General features: G+C 39.3%; 1 protein-coding gene and 1 long non-coding RNA gene across 2 annotated transcripts; both read left to right on the top strand.

Moving 5' to 3' along the window:
* Nucleotides 1-2,112: 2,112 nt before the first annotated feature.
* LOC143880746 (uncharacterized) lies at nucleotides 2,113-3,693 on the top strand. Its single transcript, XM_077383715.1, has one exon. It carries the CDS (start codon nucleotides 2,236-2,238, stop codon nucleotides 3,445-3,447), a length of 1,212 nt encoding a protein of 403 aa, XP_077239830.1. The 5' UTR covers nucleotides 2,113-2,235; the 3' UTR covers nucleotides 3,448-3,693.
* A 45-nt stretch (nucleotides 3,694-3,738) lies between these two features.
* LOC143880745 (uncharacterized) lies at nucleotides 3,739-5,316 on the top strand. Its single transcript, XR_013251780.1, has 2 exons — nucleotides 3,739-4,667; nucleotides 4,963-5,316. It is a non-coding gene; the product is annotated as an uncharacterized LOC143880745 (long non-coding RNA).
* Nucleotides 5,317-10,952: the final 5,636 nt, after the last annotated feature.

Here is a 10,952-nt window from a genome sequence, read left to right as displayed (position 1 = left end):
AATTTCGGATTTCGGTCAAGACCGACACCGAAATGGTATTTTATTTCGTCCGAAATTTCGGTTGAAATCACCCAAAAACCAGTTTTTTTAATTAATTAAATATTTTACCGAAATTTTGTATCGAATAAAATAGTGTTTATCTTGTTTCGTTGGATGTCGACCGAAATTTCGATTTCGGTGGGGTCCGAAACTGGTACCAAAACCAAAATTTAAAATCATGCTTAGAAGAGGATGAGGGAGGTTGTGGGAGAGGTTGAGCACGAGAGTGACTAACCGGCGAAGCCACAACGGGCATGTACACAGTGGGCTAGGGACTTAGGGTCAATGGCTCGATAAGGAAGAGAAGAGGGTGCCTCATTACTTTAGATGAATGAAAAAAAACTAAAAATAAGAATCTTCCTAATAAATTCATACGGTTTATTTTTACCAACAAACTCCTAAAATAATACATAAAGTTGTAAAAAATACAAGGTATTTTTATAAAATCATATAATATGTTTCCTGAGATTTATCTCTGATATTAATAACTACTTAACTTTACATTAAAATTATGAGTATCTTCCAAATAGAATAGAAAGATATTAAACATTCTAAAGTAAGTCTCATTTCAAATCTTATTTTGATTTGAATTTCAAACGCCAAATAGTTATAAAAGCGATCCCTGTTGAATAAGGTAAGATCTGCCACTCAATTAGTTAAGAGCATTTGGTCAACTTAATTAATGGGTAACTTTATGAATATGATCTAGAAATGACCTTCACAGACCAAATTAAAAGACACATCAAAAGAGAACATGATCGATGATCATGTCAACATTGACATGATTCTAGCAGAATCCATGTCTTTAATTTGGTAGACCACCATGGAGGACTACAAAAATCAACCATAAATCAAACGGCTTGATAGGTAAAGGTTCCTAGGATCATCCGATTAATGTGCTCCCAATAGAATTTAATGATCAAAAGGTTTAAATTTGTCGACCATTTATGTATGGCTCCATCCTTGTTTGGATCCTTTTTTATCTATACTGAATGGTCAAGGTGGTCTCTTGATCTGAGTGTTGGCTCATGTAGAAGAAGCACAATCGTTATCTATGATCTTATTATGGATTCGTTCTAATTCTTACATGTGCACTTGATTAGTGTATTTTCAGTAATATGTTCAACTAAATTGACGGTTTACAAATAGTATCAATTTTGTTTGACACAACGATCCATCAAAAGCCTAGGTAGTAGTGCACAGGTTCATAGTTAGTGGTTTGGTGGTTCAACACCGAATGAGGGGTATGGAATCGAAAATCACAAATATACCCACTCCTCATAAAATAAACTATCCAAGAATATATCTGCTGCTTAGATTTGCCTATGTGAATACAGAAGTGCCGACAATATATTACCAATATGCTAAATGATGGCTGTTAGGCTCTTTCCAAGTAGACACTCTATTTGGCCCCACTTGTGCTCTGTGCATTCTTTCTCAATCACATGGTTGAATTACTAATCACTCCAGAACTACTAGGACATGAGATCTGGTGTCTATTAGTGAGAACTAAACTCCCTCTCAGTCCCTTTTTCCTTGTTTTAAATTTGATGATTTCTGAACGGTCACTTGTACCGTTGGGTAAAGCTCATTTGATTTCATTGCTCCTTGTAAACTACAAGTAGTTATGCAACTACAAATTTAAAATATTAAGGGATTTGCTAGCTTTCGCAGATGGTCTGTTGCATCCGGAATGCATTTTCAAAAGGAGGCTGTGGAAGAAGAATCTCTTTTGTGTAGCGGAAGTGGAAGGAAAGAAATCATGGAGGCCAGCAAGCAAAACAAAAGACTGAGAAAAGAGAAAAGCATTTCCGGGTGTGGGAAAATCTTTTGAATGTGGATTCCACTTCCATCCCTTCCAGCTAGCCACTCTAAAAAGGAAAGAGCATCTGAGAGAGGCACAAGCAAAGTTTATAGACATGAACCGTGAATTTGAAATATTTTATAGATTGCTGCATTTCTTAATCTAGGAATCAGATGCGTTTCATATCCTTCCTTCTTTTTCTAAATTAACTCATGCTCCAAGGTATCAAAGGCCCGTCCCGTCCGTCGTTTATATTCCTCTACTTTTCACCACCTACAAATACAAACAGAAATACATAAAGAAGGCAATTGGTTGTTGTTCCTGATCACCTATCTGGTTTGGAATTGGATTTCTGAAATTTAATATCCCCGCCGTCTAAAAGAGAATCAGCCATGAGTAATCAGCCAACCCTCATTCGTCCCAGGTTCAGGTTGCCTTCTATGTCTAGGATGCCAGAGGGTCCACCTATTCCCGGTCCTCAGCCACCACCCGTTCAGGCTCCACCACCACTCCTTCAGGTTCCACCACGGCCAATCGTTCAGGTTCCAATGCCACCACCACCACTCGTTGAGGCTCCTCTACCGCCAATCATCCAGGCTCCATCACCACCACCACCACCACCACTTCAGACTCAATCAGCATCAACACCAGCACCAGCACCAATGCCACAACCACAGCGTCCACCATCACCAATGCCGCAACCACAGCGTCCACTTGAACCTCAGCAACCACAGCCTCAAGCTCAAATTCAATCACAAGAATCAGCTCCCACGTTATCTCGCACAACCCCGGACATCCCTATCGTCTCGGTGCAAGTGGAGCCACCTCAGGCCGCCTTAGTGAAACCCTCTGGATCCTCTTCACTACCAGCGTCCCCCAGGCCCAAAGTTGCCTCTCGAAACCCCACTCCTCTGCCATCTCCCAAGATGAATGTTAAGCCCTCCTCTCCATCCCAGTCCCCAAAGACCAAGCCTTCTTCTCCACCTCCTCTACCACTGCCTCCGTCCTCCCAACTAAAGCCCTTTGACAACCCTGAACCGGAGCCGGTAAAGCCATTGCCACAACCGGTGGTCACCGAACCCAAGACGGTGCTAGTTCAAGAGGAGCCAAAGAAGGGCGCCGGCCAAGTGCATATGAAGGGCACGGAAGAAGCAAATAGAAAGGGTGTCGAGAGCATTATGACTCAAAACGGAAGACAGGCCTCCACGGGTCGGAACAAGCACGGAGATGAAGAGGTAAGGATGAGGGTGATCACCATTGCAGGAGAGAACAAAGGCGCCTACATGGAGTTGGCTTCTTCGCATTCTAACAATAAGAAGCATGAGAAGGATGAGAAGGAGAAGGTGGGGTACAAGGCCAACGGGGCTGAGGGTGATGAAAATGAGTCTGAGCGTGAAGGTAGCAGCAGTAAGTCCAATGGAAAAGATAAGATGGGACCCATGAAAGCTTTTGTCAATAGTAATGTTCAGAGCGTAAACAACTCCATAATGTTCAACAGCTCATGCGCTCACAACGACCCCGGAGTCCACCTCGCCATCTCTAGGAAGCCACTTCCTAATAAAGGATTCCACTCCAAGACCCACCCAAATGGCCACCATGATTAATCAAACAAGAGACTCACTCACCTCCTCTTCCCAAGCCGAACACACCTCATTTACTCCCTATTTATATGTATATATAGACATAATTAAAGACAATACACTAGTACTGGTTAAGTAATTGGTGAGATAAGCTTCCCAGCCATCTCTCCCTCTCTCTCTATATATTCATATGCTTGTGTTAGCAGTCAACGGTTTGAAATAAAAGGATTTGAAAGTAGATTTCTACTCACGCATGGATTTTTTTTGAATGGCTGCATGGAGATGTGTGGTATATATATATATATATATATATATATATATATATATATATATGAGGTTAGTGTTTCTGCACGGTAGAGTAGGAAAGCTTATCTACTCCACCCTGTGTTAACAGCCGTCGGATGGAAAGTGAGTGGATCAAAACCGTCGATGATATAATAGGAAATGCGATAATACCGTCGAAGGTAGGTTTTAAAAAACAGAAATGCGATAATACCATCGTCTTCTCCGACGGCTGGGTTTTTTTGGGTTTCCATTCGACGAATCCCTCTTCTCCTCGTCTTCTCCGACGGCTGGGTTTTGGGTTTTAAACAACAAAAACCCACCAGACGCACGCCTCCCTCTCTCCCTCTTCTCCCTCGCTAGAAGTTGGGTTTCCATTCGACGAATCCCTCCATTCGACGATCGACGCACCGACGCACGTCTCCCTCTCTCCCTCGAGGTAAGCTTCGGAACACCACTTTTTTTTTTCTTTTTAACCCATTTCTGTTGGGTTTTTGTTCTTTTCAAACCCATTTTTGTTTGGAAACCCTCGGTTTTTTGGTTGGAAACCCATTTCCTATTGCCTTTGAAATTGGGTTTTTTATTTTGAAACCCATTTCTGTTGGGTTTCTGTTGTTTTGAAACCCATCTAGATCACCACTTTTCCAATTTGGGTTTCTGTGGGTTTTTTTTTTTCAAACCCATTTCAAACAAAAACCGAGGGTTTCTATTGGGGTTTTTTTTTTAAATTTTGAAACCCATTTCCTATTGCCTTTGAAATTGGGAAAGATGTGTGAACAGATTTGATTGGTAGCAGATTTATTCATTCACGATTTAAATCCTTTGCCAGCTTGATCAATACTTTGCATTTTCTAAGTCATTTGCTTCACATGTCATTTTTTAACACTCTAGCAGGCATTTTCTTTTCCAGAATTATTTTCTTTTGGCTATTGAGTACAGCTTACCAACATCCATCTTATCAGGTAATTTTGCATATTCACAATTTTTGAATGTTGTTTCGATTATTGTCTTTTTTTTTATTATCTGGATGCTGATTATTAAGCTCTGCTATGTTCCTTGAAATGGCTAGACATAATATTTTGCATCTTATTTTCACCCATTATTCTATAGTTTTGGAGAAGAAGGAATGCTTCAACTACATCACATGCAGAAAGGCATGCATCAGTTGATATTACATTTTCTCTTCCTATTGCCCACAAATTTACCAAACCACTACAAAGATTCAGCTAATTCAGTTTTGGTGTTGGTTTGAAATAGGTGCCACATTAGTTGATATTACATTTTCATACCGCAGAAGCTACCATTTGCAGGTTTAATGATGATGACATGCACCCTATCAAGTTCTGTCAAGCATCCATGGCTGCCTAGTTTGCCACAGAAGCTACCCTTTGCGTAATTGTTGGTCATTTTGAGTTCTGTCAAACAATCATGTATTTAGACATGTATGACTTCTGTATGAGTGATTTCCCTTGAGTTCCAATGCTCATTGTGGATATATCTATGAGTGATTTAACAGGGACATGATATTTACCCACTGTTCCAATGCTATTGATATCTGTAATTCTGCTGAGATCTACAATAAAATCTCTGTTACTGTTTCAAAAATAATAATATGGCAAAATTCAAGCATGAAATGATACACATATAATGAACAAAAAAAAACAAAGAAGACATGGCTAAAATGGTTGATCCATAAAGCATTTGATTACTGAATGCTTCTTAATTTAGGCATGTTGTGCTTTCTAATTAATGATCATGAGTCAGAATCACACAGTGGAATAGTAAGGTTCAGTAGAAGTTCATTTGATCATTAATTAGAAAGCACAGTGTTAAATATCAGAAAGATTTATTCTTGAAGAGGATAAATAGATTAAATCAAAAGATCTTTGTTTTTAAGAAAGATATTAAGGTATTGTATAATAATACAGCAAACAGAAGTATTGGAGAAGGCCATCTATTCAATGATCAATGTAGTTTATATGCTGGATTCCAGTGTTGATGATTCAATCATTTCCCTTTTGATTTGATGGTCAAAAAGAGGAGGCTCCAATGGGAAATCTCTACAAATTGGAGGGCTATGGTCATGGGCCAGGCATCCACAGAAGGGATTTTTTTTTTATAAACCAATATTTTTTTAACCAAGAACTAGGGGCAGAGGGACAGGAATATTAGATTGAATGAAGTGATGAAAGAATTTATCGAGTTGGATGATAGGAAAATTGTTAAGTTAGTTGTACTTGACCAAGCTAGGTTTGTGTTGTTACCTTTGAAAAGGGAACTCTTAAAAAGTTGGTTTCTGTCCTAAAGTTGAAATAATCTTAAAGTTTTTGAAATCTCTAAGCCAAATTGCCATGTTAAGACACCATGGTCAAAAGAAGAGACTCAACCAAGTCGAGCCCAAGTCATTAATTCTCGGTCTTCTTTTCAGATCTTCGAATTTTTACCTCCTTAGTTTCTTTTTCCTTTTCATTGTATAATGTTTGCTTTTTCTTTTTCTTTGTTCTGGACCATCTTGGTTTTCTTTTAATGAAATTTATTGCCATGGTAAAAAAAAAGTTCTCGAACCAAGATTCAACGATCAGAAATGTTGATCAAGATCTCAACATATTGAAAGCCAGACCACCGAGTGAAGATTTTTACAGTCAGAAAATTTGACCAACTTTCAGAATAGTTGGGTCAAGTTTCATTTCCATTTAAAGACACAAATTTGAGTTCATAGTGTATCGAGTCTTTTTAGAATTGAAGCAAATTCAATTAGGGCGCGTTTGGATACCTCATGCATTTGTATTTTGATTTGGATTTGAGTTTTGGAAACAAAATACATCAATCATCTTCGTGATCATGTTTTGAGACAGGGGGAGAGGGATGTCTCGCTGCTGCCAGATCAACGTCGAGGAGCAGCAACGGTGAAGGAAGTTTCCACAAATATTGATGATGGTGAAACACGAGGAAACTCAAATATTTTAGAACTTTGAAATCCAGGGCAGATTTGTGAGATTGAGTTCTTGGATTTTTCATGAGATGGCTTGGGATTCAGCAAGGGGATGCTTATTAACGAGGTGGCTGCTCTCTCATGCAACAGCCGCCCCACGAAATTTGTGGAAACAAAACATCATTACATCACAAAACAGACAAAAATTCACACGATTAAAGCCTGAATCCTTATACAAGTGACAAAAATCCTAACTGACAAAAATTCTACTCTCACTTAGTACTTCGAAGGAAAAAGAAAAAAAAGAAGAAAACCCCTACTACTACACAAACTTTATACATGGAATTTTCATTCTTTAGCATCATAACATCATTCTTGAGTTCGTTGTTGCGGTCTTTAAGCATGGAATTTTCAGTCTTCAGCATCATAACATCATTCTTAATTTCGTTGATGCGGTCTTTAACCATGGAATCTTCATTCTTCAGCATCGTTACATCATTCTCAAGAACGCTGATGCGGTCTTCCATCGTTCTGCCGTCGCGTCTATGGTGAAAACTCGACTCCCAGCCTGCCTCGTTCCCATCAAACGGAAGGTCAGCCCAGACGAAATATTTACACGTGTGGCCCTGCATGTTATTGACGCTGTTTAGAATTTCAACTTACCAAAAAAGTTATCAAAAAAATGAATATCTCATCTGTAACTCAACTAGGTATCCAGCACATTTGAAGTATGGCCGGCCTTGGTTATTATTTATGTTGCTCCGTGTAATTTTTCGAACTGCTGGCTTATTACAAAAACAATTTATGGCTGTTGGTTGTACGCCATGTGAGATGCCACTAGTGTTGCTTGAAGATGCCATGGTTGATGCTTCTGTAATTAAACAAAAAAGCTATGATAAAATCAAAAAGCATTTCAGATTGTTCTCCAACGGATCAATACATAGCAAGGATAGTTTTCAGCAATAAACAAAAGAAGCAAAGGAAATTCTTATCTTCTTTTAGTTTTCTTCAAATGTAGAAACAAAGGAAAGGCTGAGAGGAGTTAAAAATGACAGTACACCATTTTTTTTCTTTAATTTTTTGATTACCGTTCGAAATAAATGAATATATATTAGAATGTGAATCAACTCCAATTACAAAGCAGAATTAATTTCTCTTTAAGCTGAAAATCTTATTATGCTTTCTGCATGTGATGTAGTTGAAGCATTCCTTCTTCTCCAAAACTATAGAATAATGGGTGAAAATAAGATGCAAAATATTATGTCTAGCCATTTCAAGGAACATAGCAGAGCTTAATAATCAGCATCCAGATAAAAAAAAAAAGAGACAATAATCGAAACAACATTCAAAAATTGTGAATATGCAAAATTACCTGATAAGATGGATGTTGGTAAGCTGTACTCAATAGCCAAAAGAAAATAATTCTGGAAAAGAAAATGCCTGCTAGAGTGTTAAAAAATGACATGTGAAGCAAATGACTTAGAAAATGCAAAGTATTGATCAAGCTGGCAAAGGATTTAAATCGTGAATGAATAAATCTGCTACCAATCAAATCTGTTCACACATCTTTCCCAATTTCAAAGGCAATAGGAAATGGGTTTCAAAATTTAAAAAAAAAACCCCAATAGAAACCCTCGGTTTTTGTTTGAAATGGGTTTGAAAAAAAAAAACCCACAGAAACCCAAATTGGAAAAGTGGTGATCTAGATGGGTTTCAAAACAACAGAAACCCAACAGAAATGGGTTTCAAAATAAAAAACCCAATTTCAAAGGCAATAGGAAATGGGTTTCCAACCAAAAAACCGAGGGTTTCCAAACAAAAATGGGTTTGAAAAGAACAAAAACCCAACAGAAATGGGTTAAAAAGAAAAAAAAAAGTGGTGTTCCGAAGCTTACCTCGAGGGAGAGAGGGAGACGTGCGTCGGTGCGTCGATCGTCGAATGGAGGGATTCGTCGAATGGAAACCCAACTTCCAGCGAGGGAGAAGAGGGAGAGAGGGAGGCGTGCGTCTGGTGGGTTTTTGTTGTTTAAAACCCAAAACCCAGCCGTCGGAGAAGACGAGGAGAAGAGGGATTCGTCGAATGGAAACCCAAAAAAACCCAGCCGTCGGAGAAGACGATGGTATTATCGCATTTCTGTTTTTTAAAACCTACCTTCGACGGTATTATCGCATTTCCTATTATATCATCGACGGTTTTGATCCACTCACTTTCCATCCGACGGCTGTTAACACAGGGTGGAGTAGATAAGCTTTCCTACTCTACCGTGCAGAAACACTAACCTCTATATATATATATATATATATATATATATATATATATATATATATGACGAAAGTGTTCCTGCGCAGCTGCGCATATAGGCTATCTGCGCTGTAGTGAAAAACACGCTACCTATTGGTCCTCAAATGGGTCCTGATGTAAAACACTTTTAGATTTATATTTTTCTAAAAAGACAGTCGAGCCCTCTACTCTTTCTCTTAAACAAAATAAAAGATAGTCGAGTCCCATAGTCTTTCGTAAAGTGAAAAAAAAAACAATCGAGGGTTTCTCTCAGAACTAGATAATAGCGTGAGAGAAAAAGAGGAGTTAGGGTCCGTCAATCGGATTTTCTTCTCCCCGCCGAAATTTATGATCAGGTACGGATCCATGAAGAGATAGAGCTCTATATTTTTTTATTTCTTTTCATTTCTCTGCATATGAAAAGGAATAGGGTTTTATTTCAGGAACAATGTCAATATCTAGGGTTTTTTTTAGAGATAAAATACAGATTGAATCAGAAGTATGTCTTTTTGTTTCATGGGGGTTTCTGAAATCTGTAACCCTGAGGAAAAGGGAAAATAGAAAACCCTAACTTTGGGTTTTGGTTTTCATCTTGAATCAGAGGTGATGGTTTAGACTTTTAGAACCACCTTTGAGGTGATGGGTTAATCGAAATCACCCATTTTTTGAAGTTAGGGCATTAGGGCTAGACTTTCAAAATCATGGGTTGGATCTCAGCTCACCCACATGAAATAAATTATGGGTTTTTTATGAAAAAAAATTAGGGTTTTCTTCCTATTTTGAAACCATAGATCTCTGTTCTATACAATATTAAGTTTATTTTTTCTCTTCTCTTTTTAAATTCGAAGTTTCATATACATGCATATTATGTAATAAAACTGAGAGAAAGAGAGAGGTTTGCCCTAGAATAGTGTCACTATTTCGTAAGAAACAACTATAGGTCGTAATACTTGTTTTTTTTTTCTACTTGGAGTTTCTACCCATTTTCTGTATTTCTTAATGTGTGGTTTAGGATTTAGGGTTTAGGGTTTAGCCTTTAGGATTTAGGGTTTAGGTTTTAGGGTTTTAAGAGTTTAGGGTTTAGGTTTTAGGGTTTTAAGGGTTTAGGGGTTTAGGGTTCAAGGGGTTTTAGGGTTTAGGGTTTAGGGTTTAGGGTTTAGGGTTTCGGGTTTAGGGTTTGGGGTTTAGGGTTTGGGGTTTGGGGTTTAGGGTTTAGGATTTAGGGTTTACAGTTTAGGGTTTTAGGTTTTAGGTTTTAGGGTTTAGCGTTTAGGGTTTATGATTTTCAGTTTAGGGTTTAGGGTTTAGGGTCTAGGGTTTTGGGTTTTGGGTCTAGGGTTTTGGGTTTAGGGTTTAGGGTTTAGATTTAGGGTTTAGGGTTTTAGGGTTTAGGCTTTTAGGGTTTAAGGTTTTAGGGGTTAGGGTTGAGGGTTCGGGGTTGAGGGTTGAGGGTTGAAGGTTGAGGGTTGAGGGTTGAGGGTTTCAGGGTTAGGGTTTAGGGTTTAGGAGTTTAGGGTTTGGGGTTTGGGGTTTGGGGTTTAGGGGTTTAGGGGTTTAGGGGTTTAGGGTTTAGGGTTTAGGGTTTAGGGGTTAGGGGTTAGGGGTTATGGGTTTAGGGGGTTAGGGGTTATGGTTTAGGGTTTAGGGTTTAGGGTTTTGGGGTTGGGGGTTGGGGGTTTGCGGGTTTGGGGTTTTGGGGTTTGGGGTTTTGGGGTTTGGGGGTTTGGGGTTTTGGGGTTTAGGGTTGGGGGTTTCGGGTTTCGGGTTTCGGGTTGAGGGTTGAGGGTTGAGGGTTGAGGGTTGAGGGTTGAGGGTTTAGGGTTGATGGTTGAGGGTTGAGGGTTGAGGGTTGAGGGTTGAGGGTTGAGGGTTGAGGGTTCGGGGTTCGGGGTTCGGGGTTCGGGGTTCAGGGTTCAGGGTTGAGGGTTGAGGGCTGAGGGTTGAGGGTTGAGGGTTGAGGGTTGAGGGTTGGGGGTTGGGGGTTGGGGGTTGGGGGTTGAGGGTTGAGGGTTGAGGGTTGAGGGTTGAGGGTTC

This window comes from Tasmannia lanceolata, unplaced genomic scaffold (genome assembly GCF_043159265.1).
Source record: "Tasmannia lanceolata isolate RefF3 unplaced genomic scaffold, GAP_Taslan_0.1 ptg000007l, whole genome shotgun sequence".
Taxonomy (NCBI): Eukaryota; Viridiplantae; Streptophyta; class Magnoliopsida; order Canellales; family Winteraceae; genus Tasmannia; species Tasmannia lanceolata.
Note: the sequence above shows the minus strand (reverse complement) of the source record. Positions and strands in the feature narration are given on the sequence as shown.

What these genes read in the sequence shown, in the direction of transcription:
- LOC143880746 (XM_077383715.1), top strand. Translation starts at nt 2,236, where the DNA reads ATGAGTAATCAGCCAACCCTCATTCGTCCCAGGTTCAGGTTGCCTTCT.